The sequence below is a fragment of the Tigriopus californicus genome, chromosome 7 (genome assembly GCF_007210705.1).
Source record: "Tigriopus californicus strain San Diego chromosome 7, Tcal_SD_v2.1, whole genome shotgun sequence".
NCBI lineage: Eukaryota > Metazoa > Arthropoda > Copepoda > Harpacticoida > Harpacticidae > Tigriopus > Tigriopus californicus.
In genome coordinates, this window is record NC_081446.1 from 8,590,319 (window position 1) to 8,611,945 (window position 21,627).

General features: G+C 42.1%; 2 protein-coding genes across 6 annotated transcripts; one reads left to right on the forward strand and one right to left on the reverse strand.

Moving 5' to 3' along the window:
- Nucleotides 1–514: 514 nt before the first annotated feature.
- LOC131884370 (synaptosomal-associated protein 25-like) lies at nucleotides 515–12,128 on the forward strand. 5 transcript variants are annotated; one of them, XM_059232121.1, is made up of 7 exons: nucleotides 528–687; nucleotides 2,800–2,986; nucleotides 3,130–3,178; nucleotides 7,591–7,708; nucleotides 7,812–7,934; nucleotides 10,673–10,817; nucleotides 10,954–12,128. In XM_059232121.1, the coding sequence occupies exons 2-7, from the start codon at nucleotides 2,858–2,860 to the stop codon at nucleotides 11,014–11,016; spliced, it is 627 nt and encodes a 208-aa protein (XP_059088104.1). In that variant the 5' UTR covers nucleotides 528–687; nucleotides 2,800–2,857; the 3' UTR covers nucleotides 11,017–12,128. The 5 variants fall into 5 exon arrangements, with proteins under 5 accessions (XP_059088102.1, XP_059088104.1, XP_059088100.1 ...); XM_059232119.1 differs by lacking the exons at nucleotides 3,130–3,178; nucleotides 7,591–7,708; nucleotides 7,812–7,934; nucleotides 10,673–10,817; nucleotides 10,954–12,128 and adding exons at nucleotides 3,427–3,475; nucleotides 3,554–3,671; nucleotides 3,759–4,041; nucleotides 4,178–4,608 and having other exon boundaries at nucleotides 515–654; XM_059232117.1 differs by lacking the exons at nucleotides 3,130–3,178; nucleotides 7,591–7,708; nucleotides 7,812–7,934; nucleotides 10,673–10,817; nucleotides 10,954–12,128 and adding exons at nucleotides 3,427–3,475; nucleotides 3,554–3,671; nucleotides 3,759–4,041; nucleotides 4,178–4,608 and having other exon boundaries at nucleotides 549–687.
- Nucleotides 12,105–18,428, reverse strand: LOC131884367 (uncharacterized). The gene is made up of 5 exons (XM_059232115.1): nucleotides 17,565–18,428; nucleotides 15,510–15,770; nucleotides 15,284–15,444; nucleotides 13,102–13,234; nucleotides 12,105–13,039 (listed from the first exon to the last, which is right to left on the reverse strand). The coding sequence occupies exons 1-5, from the start codon at nucleotides 18,380–18,382 to the stop codon at nucleotides 12,217–12,219; spliced, it is 2,196 nt and encodes a 731-aa protein (XP_059088098.1). The 5' UTR covers nucleotides 18,383–18,428; the 3' UTR covers nucleotides 12,105–12,216.
- Nucleotides 18,429–21,627: the final 3,199 nt, after the last annotated feature.

Consider the following 21,627-nt stretch of genomic DNA (forward strand, 5'->3'; position numbering starts at 1 on the left):
TTAGGTTTAAAAATGTATAGGGCTAGTCAAGTAAACGCGTTCATGGACAATTGACGTTATTCCATGGAGTAAAATCCAAGACAACATGCCCAGCCAAACCGCACTGTGCATGCATTGGATTTTGACATTTTTTCCATTTTACATGCTCGTCCAGGCAATTAGCATTTTAGTATTCAGCCAATTTGATAGTGCGTTCACTGATGAACACCAAACATGCTCGTTTAGTAGGGTTTTGTAATACAACTCGCTCAAAATCACTTGATTATTAAAAATTCAATGGGCGAATGGTGCGAGTTGACTGTGATGTTTGTCTTAGTTCTCTCTCCCCAAAATGCCCAAAATCAGGGTGCCGGACCACATTTTTCCTTGAATTGCCTTTACTTGACATCCCCTATTTCTAACAATTTCACACTTCTTCTTGACGCCCGTTTCAGGCGGATTTTTGGCACTTTTTTTTCTCCCTCCATCTGGAAGCACTAAGGTCGGCCTTGTCATTCGACAAGACCAGACAGGTGAGGACGACTCCCTTCGCCACGGAGATGACTTAGCTCATCACGCAGGAGAGCGAGAAACGCCAGACCGACAAAAAAGCCACGCCAGACGGATCCGATCACCTACTGAGCAGCAGCCAGTGGGCGCACCGAAAGGGCGAAGGTGTGTGTGACATTTCCAACGTGAGAGACCAGGGTATGTAACGCCTCATCCTGATTCGCCTTTATCTCGGGAGGTGTGTCCATGGAACAGAGACGCGTTTCTAGCTCAACCGGCCAAGGTGACACCCTCCATGACCTAGCTTTAAGTCTGTTCTGTATGACTGCATGGATGGATGGATGGATGGATGGATTCGTGACCCAATTTGCGGCGGATGCGTGATCCACTCTTTTTAAAGGGGGGTTCAAGATCCCTTGTGGCCCTTCCTTTACCTTTGAGGCTCAAGGCAGGATAGCAATTGAGCGGCTCTGGGATAAGTATAATGATGGACCTCCTCGCCCCCTCCTTCGCCGTGGTTTTACCATGATTACCATACTTGGGGGGGGGGGACTGAGAGCTCCCTCCTCCTCTTCCTCCTCCCCTTGACCTTGCATCCCTTTGTCTTTCTGGTGGACCGCCGATCATTGTCTGGTCTAATATGGTTGGTTGGTCTGGATATTTGGGTATTTCGGTTGGGTCTCGTGACCCATACTAGATCGAGTCCAAGGAGACTAGGCCGAATGCGTGTCGAGCGTGTTATTCTGGGTAGGAGGGGAGGGAGGATCGGATTTGGATCCAACCCAATCGAGAGATCAGTCCTGCTAGGTCGTGCCAGCCGATGGCACATAGGGGTGTGAAGAGAGAGAAACACAGAGAAAGATAGAAAAACGGGGAGAGACACGACCCAAGGCGTGTAAGGGTCCAAGGTGTGTGTGAGTGAGTTGGCCTTGTGTGTTAGAAGAAAGAAAAGTCTGCCTTCCGGTACGGATCCACTGTTGCTTATCTGCTGTACTCGACGTTAGACCAGACCCACGCCCTTTCCTCGGTTGTGGACGTACGTAAATGCGCTTCTTCCATTTCTGTCGGGCTATATGGTGGAACCAAGGACCACACGCTTGGCCTTGCTCTTGTGCGCTACCAACAACTACATCATCCATCTAGCCGTCCATTCTGCCTGTTCCTTCCTCCCTGCCCCCCTCCGTCCCTTCTTACCTTATAGTGGGAGGGACGGAGTAGGACCTGGCTTAGAAGTTCTACAGTCCTTCTCAGGCGTGAATTGCCGAGGACGCCAAAGCCAGAGAAACGCTTGAAGGCCCGAGAAAAGGGAGGAAATGGAGGAGTTTCAAGGTCGTCGCCACCATCATCATCGTCGTTGTGCAGTCATTGGTCGCGTTCTTCCTCCGGGCCCTCGCAAACCAAAGGAGACCTTCTGTCCTTCCTGTTTGGGTCTTTTCAATGCGATTCGCCTGGTTGTTGGAGATGACGGAGTTTGGTTACTTCAAGCGCGAGGTTGCCCTTCGTCGAAGCCTTAAGTATTGAAGGCCATCCGGGCAGAAAGGAAGGCTTTTCACTTATTCACTGACTACTACGAGCTACAAGGCACAAAAAAAGTTGTGGTGGTTTTACTGGCAGGTCGGCTGAGAATCTTGAGGCCGTCTTCAAGGATCACCCGAGACCGAGATGGATCTGTGACTGTTGGGTGTAGGACCGTCGATATCTGGCTTTATTGGTGCTAATTCCGGAACAAAACTGATAATCTCGAATTGGGGTGTGTAAAGTGAAGCATTTTTGGTCGGATATTGTCTTGGTCTGGTCGCAGGTTAGTGAATCTAATCTAAGTAGAACCCTTCCGGCACTCGCTCAATTTGTCTTGGAATTGTCTTTACTGCACACCTTCGTTGTTATTCTAATAGTTTTGTTGAAATAGCAAGCTAGATTTAGATCGACTAAATTAGAAATCAGATGTTGAAGTAGCCTTGTGGTTCGTCTTCTTTGGTTTATTAAGAGCTTTAGTTGCAATTTACAGTTCCAGATCATCCTCCTCAGCGGTGCTATGAAGTAACAAGTAGCCGATCCACTCAGACAGCTGCTCTCGTCTCTTTATGTGCTCGCTCTTCGTGCGAATTAAATCTTCCCCCTAGTATCAGATTATACCAAGTTAAATAGGAGATTGTGAGTCCAAGGCGATGGTAGCATCTCATCTAAGGCTTTTCCAATGATCTTTTTTCTTGATGATGTCAGCACTTCATATGTGCCAATCGGGAACAATTAATCCGTCAAAGGTCGAAACTTTCCCTTTTGACCTTGTGCTCCCTTGGTATCTTTCAGATTGTTTGACCTTCCGTGCTCGTAGATCGATTGCTAAGGAGGATCCATCCCAAGAACCATGGCCGCTGAGGGACAACGTGATGAAGGACCTCCACTTACGGAGTTGGAGTCCCTCCAGCTCAAGTCCAATCAAGTCACGGATGACTCGTTGGAGAGCACCAGAAGAATGATTTCCATGTGTGAAGATGTAAGTTGAAATAATTATTCGAAAGGGAGGGTATTCTTGCCGGTGAAGGACTTTTGTTAGAGACTTGAATTTAGTGGGAAAAAGGTTTGGGTTCTTATGTTTTCTGACCATTGATTTGTTGCTCACAATGAATGCTTTCGTAGTCGAAGGAGGCTGGTATTAAAACTTTGGTGGCATTGGACGATCAAGGAGGTAAGTTTCGTTGTATAAGCGATGTGGGTTTACAGCATGGAGTTTGAAATAGTATTACACATGAAATAGTAGTTCCAAATCTTGTTAAACAAATGTCAATTGGTGGTGGATATCGCGTATCTTTTGTTGCTTATTCTATGTCACCAAGAGCTCCTTGAATATCTCTCTTTCCATTTGGTTGCTAAAACCAGCTTAATTTTGTTCCATATTTATTCATTTATTTCGCTTTTTCGTTTATTATTATTCAGAGTCAAGCAGCCGGAACTAAAACGCTGGAGTTGCTGGATGTCCAAGGAGGTAACCCAAGATAGTTTTCGTTTCACAGATTTAGCGCATTTATCTAAAGTACCTTGGCGTTGGTTACTTTAACTTTAGAACAATTGAATCGAATCGAAGAAGGCATGGATAACATGAATGCCGAAATGAAGCAAGCAGAGAAACATTTAACCGGGATGGAAAAGTGGTGTGGATTGTGCATCTTTCCTTGGCGAAGGTAAAACAAGAAACATCATAGCATGTTACATTAGGCACCCTGGCGCATACGGGATGATCATGGGGCTTACGGATATCGTTTTGACAGACAATCCAAAGTTCAGGACACTGAGGCGTCCTGGAGCAAAGCCAATGACAAAAGTAATGTCAAATCCCCTACCAAAAACGGCTCGAAACCTTCTTCCTCGAGCGGGAACGTTCAATCGGATGGTCCGTACATTCAAAGGATCAATAACGATGCTCGCGAGGATGAAATGGAAGAGAACATGCAATCCGTGGGAAATATTCTCGGCAACCTAAAAGCCATGGCCAGTGAAATGGGCAACGAAATTGAGACTCAAAACAACCAGATTGATAGATTAAACACCAAGGTACTAGAAGAGCTAACCAACGTTTTGCAAACTACTAACATTAATGGTAGCGGGAAGTGGTTACTCCAATTATTTATTGAGTTCTTATGTTTGTTTGTTTCATTTCAATTTTTGTTTTTCATTTTTTTTTCGACAGAGTCAACTGGTAGATGCCAGGATTGGATTGGCCAACAAGCGGACAGAGAAACTTTTGAAATAGCTGAGGTTATTTTTGTATATGAGACTCATCGCACCAATCTAGTATCCATATTCGTTGATTTATCTCTATCCACCCCATATTCACACCATTCTGCCTATTTGTAGAGTTTCAACGTGGAGAATCGAATTGTCGAAGTCAATCGCAGAACAGAGTTTCTATTGAAGTGATTGATAGCGTTGACACCTGTTTCAGCCGTTACATTCGCTACAGACAAACATTTCCCCATCCATTCATCCATTTATTAATCATGATTCTTGCGACTACTTATTGACAGCGCATTACATATGACAGTTGTTGCTTTCATTTGGTTATCCGCCACGAATTGATATTTCACTGATGCTAAAGCAAATACACCGTTGTTATCTTTCCATCTTCCTTGTTTTTACACACTCTGGTTGATATTGATGTTATTAGTTTCCATTAGATATATAAGCTTTACCGATTATCATTGTACCAAAACAAAATCAGGGTCGCTCTTTTGTGCATGGATGTGTTGTTTTCAAGTAAAACAACTGAATCAGATGGGCTATTATTGTGTTTTTGAAATTATTCCACAATTTAGGGTCGATAGAGACTGTTTTCATAACAGCTGTCAAAAATTGAATGTCTTAAAAAGCCGTGTAGCAGTTCAAGATCCTAATTCTATGTTGTGTGGCATCTTTTCCTCCACACAGAGCAACTCGACCACATTGAGCAATGTTTGGATAACATAAACTCTGAAATGCACCAAGCTGAAAGAGCCCTACGAGGCATGGAAAGTTGCTGTTTAGGCCTTTTGCGGTGCCTTCCTTTCCTAAGGTATGGTAACCTCTTCCCACACTCCCCAAACTCGACTCGCCCATCTCATTGCTCTATGGTTCATGATGCTATTTGGCCAAATAACGTACTAAGGCCGCCAAATTGCTTGTCCCTGGGAGCTGTTGAAGTCAATCTTTGTCATGTGTTTTGTTCGCTATCTATTCATGCATGCAGAAGGAAGTCAAGGTTAGAGGCCGAGGAACCCTATGGCGCCAATAGTCTGCCTCAAAACGAGGATGCTTTACAAGGGGGTGTCACCCTGTCCCAACGCCGGATTTCTATGGATCGTCCAAGTATTTCCGGAGGCCAACAGCACACAGGAGGGTTCATTGGCAAGTAGGTTGCATTGTCAGTTAGCCGGACGGGGGATTCAAGTTTCGCCGAAACATAGATACGAGAATAATAGGTCTAATGTTTGACCAACCATCGTCTTTTCCAAGTGTTACGAATGATATTCGTGAAGACGAAATGGAGGATAACATGCACCACGTGGCTGCAATTGTGAGTAACCTACGGAATATGGCCATCGACATGGGAACTGAGCTCGAAACTCAAAATAAACAGATTGGCACCATTTATGAGAAGGTACGATAGACCAAGTCGAGGTCGAAATCCCATTTTGATTGCTCTTCAACCATGTATCAACCAATCTATTCGTTTGTTTAGGCCTCTTCTGAGGAAACGCGGGTAGCCACGGCAAATAAAAGAGCGGGCAAACTTATGAAATGAATTATTACTGTTATGATGATGAGAATAATGTAAAAGGAAACAGTATTTCAAAAACTATTGTTACCTTGTTTACATGTTGTACAGTGGAAAAAAGTGGGATTAAAGGATGATTCATTAAGATTTTCTCAAATATCGATCAGGTTCGTGTCAGGGGATCTTTTGTTGTTACGTCATGAGTCGTGACGTAGGATTTGAGAGTGAAATTGTAGGCCAAGGATAGACCAAAAATTGTGATGAATATTATGAAAAAAAGGGCAAAAAAGCGTGTGATACTGATTTGAATTCAAAAAGTATTAAGCATTTGGGGATGTTTCGCTTCATTTTTCATATCAGCTCGGTTAAAATGCCAATGAATCACTGGAATATGGACAGGGATGCTAGGGTCTAGAATTGACACTTTGGAAGCGTAAATGCATTATTCTGTCCTTCAAATGAGACTGGTTCCAGGTCGAAATTTCAGCTCAAGTAAACGCCTGGGTCAAAAGCCCTGCCCTGTCAAATGACTACATAACATGGCACAAAGTCAGTTAACTGTAAGAGGAGGATTGAACATGACAATTGGCGAAGTTATGCATATTTTGTCATAACAATAATTTAGCCCAGCAAAAGTCAAAAGGGATACCACCATACCGTATGAAACATGACTTACAAGGAAAAAAAATGATTTTTTTAATGATATAATTCCCAGTTATCTTACCTTGATTGAATTTATCGAAAGTTCCTGATTTAGAGCTAGTTTAGAGTTTTAGCATAAGATAATTATGTAAGAAATGAAAGGAATGCGTTTTAATCTAAAATGACAGTGACAATTTCATAAATAGAATATCGTTGGACCGAAAGCTTCATTTGTTATCATTTTTCGCTTTGCTTTTTACTGAGTCAGATGGCAACTTTCTTGGTACTTGGGCTGTCAACTGATGATGAATTTCCCAAAGTAAGAGTATTCCTGTTCCACATCACAACCATTTTTAGTTCTTGCCTTATCCCCTGGATTGACCATTTAAGGTAGCAAAGCAGCAACTCATGCTCTAATCCAACCACCACTAAGAAGCATTATGGACTTCAGGAATTGAACTAGGATAGCGAAATGAAAGGCAGATGCACTACCACCACCCTACAGTTGTTGACCTTTCGAACTAAATCAGTTAAATAATGGAAAAAGATACATTTTCTGAGTGAAAACTTTTAACTCTGCCTTCTGTTCCTGCCTCGCTCACACACACACTTTCCTCGAGGCAAAAGTCAGTTGCAGAACGGAGAAGCTATCACCACCACTCACTTAACTCTAAAGCCTAGTAGTAAAGGGAAATGGTAGGGAATGTACGTAGACAGAGATTTGAAATGCACTACCCAACGAGAAAAGAGGTTCCAGGTTTGTTTGCCAATGTTGCACATCTCGATATCTCTAGTGTGTTGCCTGTTGACTCTTTCTCGACTAGACATGACGTACTCTCAATAGATGTGCGTGATGCTCACGTCAATACTTTGAACGGTTTTACTAATGTCAGTGATGTGCTGCCTCACGATTTGTCCCTCATGTTCCAATTCAGACTTCTCTAAGGGCACCCGTTGTTCACGAAGGGGTTCGCCACGCTCCTTTCCATCCTGACATGCCTGTTGCCATACTCAAGGAATCTTTTGACCTAGATTCTGTTCACGGTTACTTCCAACATATTATCAGTGTGTCCCGAATGCCGAAAGTACGCGATGCAAAACTTGCTTCTCTTCCTTTTCTTTGTTTGTTCCTCCCTGTCAGTACTTCGTTTTCTTGAAAGTTCATTGATCGCTGAAACTGAACTGGATCCCACTCGTTTTTCCTTCAGAACAATTGGAAAAAATCGAGGGCGGCTTGGATTCTATCAACGCGGATATGCAGATTGCCGAGAAGGCTCTCAAAGGAATGGAACTTTGTTGTGGGATTTTCCCCAAATTCTGGAAGAAGTAAGCTCGATCACCGAGGACGATTTCTTCGTAAACCAAACTGTCACGACTTTGGGTGGCGACCTAGCGGGCAATCAAACACTATTTGGTGCTGTACTTTCAGATCGAATGAGTTCAAAGAAGACGACGCCGTTTGGAAAGGCGGGGAAGATGGAGGCGTTGGAGGTGGAGGGCCGCCTCCCACCCAAATGGGTGGGATGGGACCTCAAGGGGGCTATGTGGCCAAGTAAGTACCGACTCAATCTTGACATTGTGACGACACGGCGATTGAAAAGCCTTATCAGGTTTCGCGGGGAATACCCAAACACATCTTGGTACTTTTCAAGCCCACAAACTTATCAGGATTTTCCTTTTTGATTAATGAAATTTTTGCTCATACCTAAAGACATCTTAGAAACTGTAATCATAAAAAAACCTCTTTAATGGAAATTGGGCGAAGGGGTGCAGGACTTGAATACAAATCAGGATAAAGATATATTCTACTGTTGTTGAAATATGCAGATGTGATTGGATCTATTCCTTCGGTTTTGACTCCAATGTGTCCCAGATATATATACAAAAGAAAGTGTATATTTTACTTGTGCTCGCATAAACTCAAAAGTTTTGTATACTGGCACTTGAAATCCACAAAAATGTAAACTTTTCTAAGTTCATGTTCTGCCTATTAAAAGCAGATCTACTTAAATAATCAAGAATATTTTTAAGAGAACCTCTTAGGTCTCAAACATTCAAGTCAATAAAATCTTCAGTAAAAGCCCAACTACATAAGATTGTGTGTATCTTCTACAGAATTGAAGTGATTGCATGACTAATAACTACTGCAAGGTGCCATTTTAATAATGCCGAAAAAATTACATTCTCAGAGCCTTTACTTTTAGTGAAGTATTTTGAAACTAGAAAAAAAGAAACGTGATCTTCATGACATTAAAAACTCTATATTAATTGTCTGGGCATTCGGGTCCATATAAAACTGGTTTGGCGTAAAACTGGTGAACACAGGACCATTAAAATGCACATAAATCAGTAGCGTCTAAATAGATCATAGCCTAGTTTATATTCAAATACTACCTAAGTGGAATGTTTTTTTATATTGCATTTTAAGGTATATTTTAGGTATGTAAGTTATGAGCTAGAATTCCATGAAATGTAACAATCAAAGTTATTCTTCATGATCTTACAGGCTAGAAAAATGCCATATTGTCGTTTGGTATTTCCTTAAAAAATATATTTTGAGCACGGTGTGCAGAAGAGGGAATACCATTTTCTTGACAGGTCTAACATTCCAAACCCCCCAAGGATATTCAATAACAGCCGCTCCTCCTTCGCCCCCTAGTGACACTGTTAAAACATGTATTCATGTGAATTGAAATGGCCTTGTGACTTCAAGACTGATGACGTGGTACATACGATCTCTTTTAGCTGCGAATACCCGTGGCAATATGATGTTAATAGGATTAACGCTCTTCGCCCAGGCTAACTTGAAAGGTCTTGAAACCATCAAACATACCGAATACCGTTGTTGTTGTGCTGACAAACCTTAGAGCACTACCTTTTTTCTATTTGCAACTACTACATACACGTAGCGAGCAAGCTGAAAGCTGAAATCCGGTGATCATTTTTTCTCATTTTCTTTCCAATTTCTTTTTCCGGTAAATCCTAATTGAGACAAGGATTTTAGTTTGTATTTGAGCTTCTTCAGGCTGAGGGCATGGTGAAACGTAATCCTCGGTTTGAATCTTGTTTTACTCTTCTTATAATCATACGACCAGACCAAGTAATGACGACAAAAAAAATCAAGACCATTGCAAAAATCATACATGGCTATGTGGCTGGTTATACTGTCTGTGGCTCATCAATAGTAGAGGAAATAGGCCCACACTTCGTAGCTATCGGATCTATAAATTCATTTTCTGAATTTTTCAAGTTCCGAGACATGTTCTTCACTCGTGAACTTTCTTCAATTATAAAAGATATTTAGTTATTCATTTCAAAAGTTATATTCGCGCTACTCCTTGAATCCGAGGCGATTTCTCATATTCAATAGAGTTTGAGCGGCAAAAGGCAGTTAAAACCGTCAAAACGCAACAGCTCATCCATGATTCGCTAGGGAATGAAATACTTATTACTATTGTGTCCGTTCTTACATGTACAGCATATTTAAGTGGCAGATACGCCCTTGACCTTCCGATTTTTTCACTCAAGTGTATGTACTGATAAATATTTAGACATGGCACATCAAGATCACTTCCGGAAAAACAGCGATGGTCAACATGTTTCATGGGAATGAAAATGAACCTCAATACGTTATCTGTACATTTTAGTAGTGGTAAACATCCAACAAAGGAATTATTTTTGACCATGAATGGCTGATTGGGTCATGTAATATTTCATAGATAGTAGAAACATATGAAACGACATAGGATATTTCCTGTCACATCCCAACGTTGCATTGAGCACAAAGTATTCACCAAACCACAAGGATCGTAGTGGTAATGAAAGCATGAACGACAAAGTTCGAGACTGAAATTGGTTTTTTTCTTTCTTAGCTACAGTAAATTCTTCCTATTACTAATGGACCGCTCTGCTCGTCGCACATCTTATGATGATGCTGAGGAAATGACACACAAAGCCCAACGACTAGCTGCCTAGGTTGTAAAAGTTGTAAATTTGACCGAGGCCTTGGCGCTCATGCTGATTAACTAACAAACGTCCCTTTGGCCCTTTGGGGAATGATTGGAATGCGACCCTTGCTTGGACAGAACGTGCGATGAGCTTTGAACTGACGATTTGTATTTCACCTCGCCGGACGGAACCATATAAGAGTTGGAGATCCGATCCGATCTTTGCTAATCTACCAGCTCGTTGTTCATTTCATATTCGAGTTCTCACTACTAGGATAGTTAATAATATACTCTTTTGACTTATGCCATAAAGTTTCTTGTTAATCGAGTTTCACTTCTTCAGGATCACGAACGACGACCGCGAAGAAGAAATGGAAGAAAATATGCAACAAGTGAGCACAATGATTGGTAACCTGCGGAATATGGCAGCAGACATGGGAACAGAGGTGTCCAATCAGAATTCACAACTCGACAGGATAAACCTTAAGGTGTGTAGTGTATACAAGATGGATTCTGATCAGTAGAGACGGCTAGAACAAACATAAAAACTCAATACATGGCACATTTTGGCCCTCTCTATGATCACTTTGCAACGCTTTCATTTATGCTATTGCATTGTTTTAGGCTCAATCGAATGAGTCTCGGGTGAAAATGGCCAACGATCGAGCGGGCAGGCTCTTGAAATAAGCAATCCGAAGGGTCTCACACTTGAGCTTTGGATATCTGTGCCCGATGATCGATGATTCCCTTGTGTTCCCAAGATCTCTGATGCATTCAAGTTCGCTTGCGGAGGAATCCGAATAAGACAAAACCGCAACAACAATAACCACAACAACGCCAATGATGAGCTTGAATGTTAGGTTCATTCATTTGATAAACTTCCGACGTGAAAACTAGGTCCTTGTTGCTTTCCTCTTTCCCGTCTGACCTCGTCACCGCATGCATGTTTCATCTCCCAAGACAACATCATCATGCCTAAACTTATATTTTGCACTCGCGCTCTATTTCTCCCTCGTCTTTTTTCCACGAGTACAACCCAAAAAGAACATCCCCATGGGCATTATTTGCTCTTTGGCCAATTGCCAGCTTCTTTTAAAGCCTCTTCTCATTGTCCGTAACAAATCAGCTCCTCTCTCTGTCCCGATCACAATAGGTTTTTAGCTCTTTAATTCAGCCACAAATGTGGTAATATTGCTCTTCATTATGTGGTAAGCTCTCTTGAGCTCCGATTTCCTTTTGATTACATTTGTTTATGGCAAGGCCCCCATCACCGACGAAATGATTCGAACAAAATAAGTTCCGTACAGAAACAAGTAGGATCGGCGCTCAAGGGACATTCCATAGAAATCAGAATTTTTCGCTGAATGTTATTGTTTTTACTCTTGGTTGTCAACGTAGAAGTTGGGGCCTGGTCCATTTGGCATTCTTTATAACCTTCTGCGAGTCATTTAGTATTTGCCGAACTTCTCCTCGGGCCTCCGTACCTACGTAATGCTTCATTTTATAGTCATGGTACCAAATCGTGATCTTGATTGACTCAGTTCTGGATTCGTCCAGAGCATTGTTGGCCTCAATAGAGCCTTGGAACCCTTGTTATGTTTTTAGAGATCTAGGTCTCCAGCATTCAAAGTGTGGCGAGAGCTGAAGTAGTATTCATATAAAGAGTTGTATTTCTTCTCTAGCTATATATTGGTATCATTAATATATAACTGCGTACTTAATCATACCATCTTTATGATCACTTCCTATCATCAAGTCTTGTTGTGTTCTAAATAAAAAAAGCATATATTGTCCCTCAACTGTCATATACATTTTTATTGGAAGACCGGAATGGCTCCTTGATTGGAACATCCATCCATTTGACTAATGGTTTCACGGGAACCCGTATCAGTTTCTTTCGGAAGCCAAGCGAATCATTCGCAATTCACGAAGATATTGGAGTTGGTCATTATTCTTGCGCAATTCATCGCAAAGCCTCCGATTCTGAAGTAATAGCGTTTCTTCTTCAAGATGGATTCGCAGAAGATCATCTAATGGACTATTTGCATTCATAGAAATTTGTGGAGAAACCCCCGAGTTTTGTTCATTCCCCTTAGGTACCGTCACATCACGTTGCTTCTCCTGGGAACAATAACCAGACGTTTTAATACTTTCCCCTTCTCTTCGAATATTTACTTGATTTGGCGAGGGGGCAACTGCGTCTGTATCTAGATCAATTAGAAGAACAGGCGGTTTGGGAGGAATGGGTACCTCAACAATCTCCTCATCGGGCTCTTCAAGGTTATCACGATTATTAGCAGTTGCCTCAGGTTGAGATACGGCAAATTTCTCTTGGATAATAAATTGCTCGATTTGTTGCACAAAGCTATCCGGTAGAGCCTCTAAGTCCACTTCCTCCAATTCCAAAGCAGTTTCTTCCAGGTCCTTGATCAGTTCTAAATCGTTGTCAGACTGGTAAGTTTTGCCGTTGAACCTAAGCTTATCAAGCCTTTGAGAAATGCTACTACGATGCTCGTTGAACAATTTGGACATCAGAACGCGTTTCATGGACGTGGGACAGTCCACGAATTCACTCAGATCAGATTGTTTACTCTTCACCATGGTTTGATTAAGACGCCACACCATACTCTCATACTTTGATCGGTCTTCATCAGACATGGCACGAGTAGGAGGTGGGTGTTCAGCGGGAGAGAAGGTTGTCAACCTTTTCCTGAAAATTGTCCGCTCCTTTTAAATTCTGGAATGATTGGTTCGTACGAAAAAACAACTTACCGAATAGGTATGTGGCTACCTTCAATTTCACGAGTTTCGGACACCAATCGAGCCTTCCTGGCCCTCTCTTGCCACCAACCCACTTCTTTCCATTGGGGAGCATTGGCGATTCGAGGCTGGGGATTGGCTTCTCCTGAAAGAAGGACATCAATTCACGTCCATTCCTGAGGCTAGTTTTACACTGAAACCATCATCCATTTTTACATTCATTCTGGAATGAAAATTGCATTCCGATTTTGGGTGGACATTTCTTTCAGTCTCCATTACTATTCTGCTGCCCTAACCATAATTTTGCGAACGGTTACCGCTACCCACCTCTTGGATCTATGTACAGGGTGTTCTAGCAAAAAGGTTTTCATTTCAAAGCATGTATTTACCACCTCCATCACCTGAACAATATTGATGAAATACATGACTGATTCCCTGTATTAACTAATAGCACAGGTTTGGCTCACATCTTATTAGCTTCATGATAAAAAAATACTCACAAATCAATAAAGGAGAGTTCCACGTTAAATTTAGCTTGATGCACAAAGGTTCAAATTTTCCCATGACACGAACGACTTAACCATTTTATCACAGTAGAGAATGACTCATTTAGGAACTGCTTCTCTCATGCACGAAAGACAAAAAGTAATCCAACTATCCAACATGGTTAAGCCTTGAACCTCTTTCAGACACCGTATTGGGTGTGTTATTCTCATTAAGCGTTGGCCGGGTCAAAAGCAAAGCTTTGCTTTTCACTCTGTTTCAACTTCTCGTGACTCGCTGTTACCGAATCAAGGAAAGTATCAAGAACGCCTGGAATATGAACGGGGACAGTAAGACTTGTAATTCAAATTCCGTTTCTATTCAACGTGTGGCGTTTTTCTTCAAACGAATCGCTCCAGGTCACTCTGGCAAGGTATTTGAAATTTCAGCCTAAGCGATGGACTTGGTTAGAAGTTGTGCTTCTCGAAATTAAAAGAAAACTTTGCACAAAACGAATGAGCTCGCCGTCTTGTGGTGTTTGATTACTAGGATTGGGCACGAACTTCTAGAAATATGGACCGTGAACAAGCTTTCCGCCACATCGGCCTGCCCGTGATTCTGAGTCACTTTTCGAATTAAAGTAATAAAATATGGAATGTAGATCGTCAATGAAAGGCAGGTCATTCTTACATCATTTACTTCTCAAATGGTTCTTGTCAAGCAGCTGACCGAGAGCAGGCCGAAAATTCGAATTTTATGTAGTGACTACTGCATAACTTTGGACATTATCTCCTGAGCTCCCAAAGAAAATTTTTGGGCTCAAACTTGGTCCGCTTTATCTATTCAACAAGATTTTGTGGCCGTATTAAGTGCTTCTTTAGAATAAAGTAAACGGTTTATGAGATGAGAAAGTTTGCTTCCGTTCGCCGTGAATCCGTGAATTGGGCCAAGCCATTCAGTCTGTGTAGTTCATATGGTACAATGTTTGCATTCGTTGTTCGATTAAGCTGATGTAAAAATAAAGCAAAGCGACCTTGGACAATGGTTACTTGAAGAAGAACGCAAGATTATGTTAATTTTCGTCCTTTCGTCATATTTCAGGCGATCATCAATCGTAACAGCAAAACCGACATTTTGGCTCAAGCACCCTATTGCACCAACACTACATATCACGGTAACGAACAGTAGGACAGACCCGGAGTATCTTTATCATTCGACACTGAAGGCCCATGAAACTTGACTAGTCGTTGAAGGGCAACTTAAAGATTTGCGCGAACGAAGTTTGAAAAAAGACCTGGAACACTTTTTGTTTTCTACCAATCGTAAATCTTCGAAGCAATGGCGATAAATGGAAAGTTTTGGCTTTTCACAAAGTATATAGGATATTTCTGGACATTTGGCATATAGAACAGGGTGTCGAAAAAACCCTTCCAAAATTGCCTCGGCATTGACCTATATATGACCTAGGATGACATTTTACTTGACAGGTCTAAACATCACACTAGCTACAAAACCTAGCCAGAAGATTTGTAGCCGAGCAGCAGCTGAGCGAGAAACCACAAGCAAAGCAAGGGTTTTCTCCCCACATATCGTGGGTTCACACTGTGATGTCGGGAGTTGACCTTAACCAGCTCTAAACATCATACCATCATACCAGCTTCGAACTCTAAGACCTCTCAAGACCTCAACCACCCAGAATACTCAAACTCACCTATGGTTTTGTCTGACTCCTCGGTCGTCTTTGAGTAAATTGCCACCGAAGTCGGATTCTCCAACACGGGATCGGGAACATCAGAGGTAGTGGTTGGAACAACACCGGCTCCAACAAGACGATAATCTTCACTGCTGAGTTGAATATCGGCATTCAAATGCCTGAAAGATATGTTTCAAAGGTATTCATTATAACCGAAACTGGAACGGACATAGAATCTGCTGACCAGTTCGAACCCGGACCATGGGCCACATCGTCCCGCGAGCTTGGAACATTGGCCTCCTCCGGTTCATGGTTGAGATCACTGGAAGCGGTGGGCAAACTAGCCGTTTTGTCACGCAACCGATCCTTGAGCTTTTGAACTTTACTCATCGTCTTTTGCTTTTCCAACATCAAATCAATTTCCTTTTCTACGTCTTCACGTGCTTTGGAGAGGGCCACGGACTGTTCGCGAATTTCATCACGGTCTCTCTTCTTAGCATGGCGACTGAAACAAATAATTTGACGCCGATTACTTCGGCACCGGTCAGGTCAGAACTCGACAACTTGGATCCAATCAGAATAACGGTTCAATAAGAAATTGGCCACACCAACATCGACGTCATATTCCGACAAATACGTGACGTTATTTAAGACACCTTGTCAAGTCTTAACAGAAATAACCAAACACATCTTCGCATTTTTCTTGCAAGCAAAATTTGTGGAACCACTTTCATTGCTAGCTACGGTAGCTACTCATTGGAGTGAGTTGAGAAATGCTTTGCACAAACGTAATGCTATGAAATGCATCCCATTAAAATATCAACTCAACTAATAGATGACATACTAAATCTATTTCTAGAAATTCGTGATGTGATACAATAGTTATGACTGATAAATAAAAGAAAATTACTGTATTTTACAATCACCTAAAGAAATAGATATTTTTAACTGTTTGACCGGATTGGATTGAAAACATATTGTTTTTTCAACTTCTTGAAATGTCTGACTATTCAATTAGTTTTCTTCAATAAACCGCCAAAGGAAATTTAGCAACTCAAATTTTACTTTGATCGTTTGAGGAGTAAAGCCCACCCAGATTTGTAGAAAATCTCAAATACATACTACCAAATATTCGGATTCCGCATCTTGAATTGCTTCTTACAACTGAAATAGTTTATTGAAAATAAATCAGGTTTCAATACGCAGAGAACGGAAAAAGTATGCTTTGGCTTTTTTGACAAAGAAAATCCGCATTCGTTGTCATGCAATACTGCGGACCACGGACTTCTAAAGATGTGGACTGGAAACGGAAACGAAAGCTTCGTATTTTCTGAACCAGTCATTTTATTGAAAATTACTTCTAGAAAGGATCGCAACGTCTTGTCAAATTGGTGATCGTGGCCAAATCTGAGTTCAAAACTATGTTTGGACTACTCACGGGATTGCTTCAAAGTGATGTAGTAATCACTTCATGAAATTTGATTTTTCGGCCTGCTCGGGGTCAGCTACATTAGCTTTTGACATCATAATTTTGAAACAACCTACTTTAGAAGTAAATAATACAAGAATGACCTGCCCATAATTGAAGGGATCTACATTTTTTATTTTATTTTGAAAAGTGGCTCGGAGTCGCTATGACCAACAAGAGTAGGCCAATTTGGCGGGAAACTCGTTCAGTCCATATTTCCAGAAGTTCGTGGGATGACTCACTGGCTAGTTTCAAGTAGCAATAATTTTTGGACATCTTTCAGACTACAGTTGACCAAAGTAATATCCAACCAAACGAATCGTTTCGTAACCTCAAACTACTACTATCCACTCCGTATTGGTCCAACATCTATTACCAATAGTAAGAAGTTGGCGCATTTGGCTCCGAAAAAATCAGTGAATCTTGACTCATTCAAGTAAACTAAACCATTGTTTTACCCGTTTGACAGACCATGGCTGAAAATTTAGGTGCTTGGAAGCATCTTTAATTAGTTAGTATACTACTGCATCCCGATCGGTACCTTTTTTCTCTAACTTTAACTAACAAGATACACTCACGGTCCGTGAAAAGTCATATGTACGGCCAAGGCGGATGGCATGTACAGCAGTACCTTTTTTCTCTAACTTTAACTAACAAGATACACTCACGGTCCGTGAAAAGTCATAGCTTCCTTTGGTTCTTTGGTTCGGCAACCCTTTGGTTCGGTTCAAGAGCCACGAAAATAGGTTGGGATGTTTGACTGGATAGTTATGGGTAGGTTAACCATCCGGCCGAGTGATCCCATGACCAATAAGAAGGAATGATACTTACTTGGACACGTGGTATGGATTGTGACCGAGGCCATAGGCTGGGGGTCGCGAGTAGCCATAGCTGGCATAGGGTGGGATCGACATAAAGGGCGTCGGGTCTGGATAGGCACGCCGAGCGTCCGGGAATTCGTGGTGAGCGGCTAAGGGGGGCAGCCAGGGATACCCGCCCCAGTCTAGACCCTGTGGGGCCCAAGGGGCTGGCTGGGCATGGTCGAAGGACGAAGGGCCGACTTGTTCTCGAGGCGGTGATAGCGATCGGGTTTTCCGTGGGTGGGCCTGCTTTTGAAGCGGTGGGTCACTCAAGGCCGCGAGTGGACTTGGATTAACGGTTTGAGGCTGAAGCGGTCGACCTTTGGCCCTGGCGGCCCCTTTATGGCTTTTTTTCCCTGGTTTCTTTTCCTTTTTCCCGGCCCGGGCGGCCCGGGCGGCCCGGGCGGCCCGGGCATCGGGCGGGTGGTTCCGCTCTTCGGGATGAAGACTCAACCAACTGTGGCGACTGTGTTTCCAAAAGTTTTGAATGGCCTGAAAATTGTGGGGCGTGCACGGAATGCGGATTTCCCGACAGATGTCTTCTTTGGACAGGTTCTTGAAGTACTTTCGCTGCCAAGTCCGATCATGGGGCGAGTAGACGTGGCGAAACCCGTGGCGCTCAAACTTGCGCAACAATGCCGGGATATGGGACCCGGAGTTCGTGTCATGGTCGGTCATACCCGGATCGATCCGGGGCCGCTGGGTCACGATCCGCCCAAGCGGGTAGCCGTCCTCAAAGCCAAACAATCCACGTGCTCCCTCTCCCCAGCTTCTTCCAGCTAGCTGCATGGATGGCTTTGCCGGCTCTGGGGCCTGAACTAAAGAGAGCTGCTGGACTGAGGGAAACCAACAGAAAAAAAAAACAAACATCAAATGTCAAATGGATTCAAACCAACAAAATCAAGCAAATATTTTCAAACCAGCAAAAAAAGCAAACAAATTGGGAAAGGGAGGTGATGAAAGAGTTAAAACTCTGGAGGTTTTATGTCAGGAAAAAACTAGGTAATCTTATTTTTGGTGAGATATAAACCGGTTTTTTTTTATAATATCCTGGCTTACAAACTCATTGAGACAAAACAGAGCAAAGAATATGTGACCATTATTAAGTTCTTGGTTGCCCTGAAAATGAGGAATAAGAAATGTGGAATATACTCTTTTGAATAAGTCAATGATTGAAAATAGCTCATTTGTCTTGGTTTGCCTATTGAAAAGTTTACAATGAATTAAAACCCAACTTTTGAATGCAAATCATTATTTCTCTTTGGCATAATACCTACAAAATGATGAAAAGTAAGGATAAGAAGTTTACGTTTTCTTAAGTCCTTAGCATTTGACAACACTGAACTTATTTAAATATGAATAAAATGTTTGCAAACAAGCAAATATCCTGAAATTTCAATCAAATAAGCCAACAAACAAGGAAAAGGTCAATTTGAGCACATCAGCATTGGCATGTAATGGTGCGTCTACACGAGAAACATTCTGTCACAAAGTTTGCCTAATTATTTCGGAAATGTTTGGCATTTGACAAACAGTTCATCTCTGAGCCGTCTACACGTGAAACTGCCCGATCAAAACGGTTTGACAAAAATTTTGATGTAGATTTCCAATCAGATTACCTTGCAAGTGATCGTATCATTTCCCAATGGGTCATTCATTCAATATTTATGTTATGCACGCTAAATAAGATGATTAGTATAATGAACGTAGGGAAAACTGAGGAATGAAATTTGAAAAAAAACACCGATTTGACTATAAATCATTAACAAATTGTTTGGAAACGAAAACCCGACCAATTTTCCAACTCATTATAATCATGAATAGATGGACAACAGTTCTCCAATAATATGATCAACTATTTAATAGCCGAGTACGGGTCGAAATATGACAAGGATATATAGTCCAAAGGTCATGTCAGAAACGTTAACACAAATATAGTAAGAGCATTAACCATGATAAAGACAATTTGGATATTTATATGCAGTTAACATTACAGATGGCATTGACTAAAACGGGTTCAGTTTTAAAAAACCAATAAGGACCCGCCCACAAGAACAGACGGCATTTCACAGGGAAGGTGATGGTCGTGGGCAGCTTTAAAGTGATGACATGTCAGTGGGTAAGACTCGGTCCGTTGAGATCTGACTGATCTGGCTTTCATGGCTAAAATTGGCGGGCGGGAAATGGACGAAAGAGCAGTCAAAAGTGGCTGGCTGGTCCTGATGCTTGGGTCTCAAGGGTGTACGTAGAGGAGGACCGATCATGGCCGTGTGTGTCCGGCCAAGAACCTCCAGGTATGGGCCGATGATTCCGTTGTCTCTGATGATCTGATCCAACTTGTATCGGATTAATCTTCTTGGGACGAGGTCAAGGAATCCATCCATTCCATCCATCCATCCATCGAGCTTTGGTTGACTTGCTCAAGTCTTGCTCACAGAAGACGGATGTAAAAGATGGGGCCGGGACCATGGCCGGGGCCGTGTCCATGACCGAGCTGAGCCCGAGGACAGGCCCAGGGTGGGTGGGTTGACTGGGGTCGACACTTTCATTGTCTGGACGAGAGGAGATGAATCCGGATTCCGGAGATAGGTGATATGTTGGTTGGTTGATCGATCGATCATCATTCAATCATTATTCAATTCTCGACGGGAGATGGAAGTGTGACTACTAAATTAAAAGGGGATGGGATGACATCTGATGACTTTGAACATGAATTGACAATTCCAGGCCCCTTCATTCTCTAAGTTGGGGTTATTCTGTGTCAAAATGAACCACAATCCATACATTTTTCTTTGTTATAAACCATCATGGATCGAAAGAGTTAAGTTCCATAATTACTGAAAATGGACACCTTTCTTCCAATGGCTGGGGAGGACGCTGTCGTCCTTGAAATATTTGCTCTTTGGCAAACAAACTTTAAACATGTTCAAATCGAGAAATGTTTGTGAAATGCTGGTGAAATGCCAAACAATGTTTGTCAAATGGCTAATTATTTGCCGAATTATTTGTCGTGTAGACGCACCATTAGAGAAGGGGGTGAGAAGCGCCATCTAAGGCATGCAAAGTGAAATGACCAACAGTTTTCAAAAGGACAAGACGACAGGCCATAAATTGGACAGATGGGTGAATAAGTACTCAAGTGAGTATACTCTGATAATCAGTACTTCCGTCCATTTAACACGTTTATCGTAGTTGACACTCAAAATTTTTTCAGGCAAGTAATAAATACTTTTTTTTGGATGAAAAGTGTGCCAAAGAGTTTATTTTTTGATTCAAGACGGTTATATTCTTGGTTTAGGACACGGTAGTGCTAAAAAAGGGAAAAAATACATGCAACGGCTCAAGCTAGTCCAAGCCGCCTAAGAGTGCCCGACCGGCCCTGACTTTTCAGAATCATTCCTTTTACGATGAGTTTACGTGGGTCCCAGATGGAAACTGAACACATTTTTGTGAATGTTTGTGGCTTAAGGGTTAGTTTTAAGGCTTAAGTTACTCTTTAGGCATCATTAACTGCAACCACGGCAAGCGCAGATTAAAACTGTATTTTTTCAACAGTAAATGTAGAAAGTGGCTCGAAAAGTGGTGCTTAAAATGTTCTAAGTACGTTTAAGGGGGCCTGAAGGTTAACTAAAGCCATGTATAACTCGTAGAACCTCAGATTTTTACCCTGCGTTTGTATTGGGCCTGGGACGCATATGAACACATTGTTTTGGAACAGAATTAAAGGTTCAGAATTCAATGGCTATGGGGGGCGCGGAACTCAATGTCGTACTCTTCTAAATACAGGGCCCTAGTATCCGGAAAAAACGGCCTTCTCCAGACCGGGGATCTCGTTGGACTGGCGAGATGTGTCCAACCCTGTTCCCCCTCAGAACTTTCCGAACCGATGTTCGATTTTTAAAGTTAGGGCGTGTTCGTTAGCCAGAGTGAGTATACGCTCGCCCCTTAGGCGAGTCTTACTAGATAACGTTCAATCACCCAATTTAGAGGTAAGACTTTTAAAGAACATCCCCAGGTCTTTCATTTATCACCTA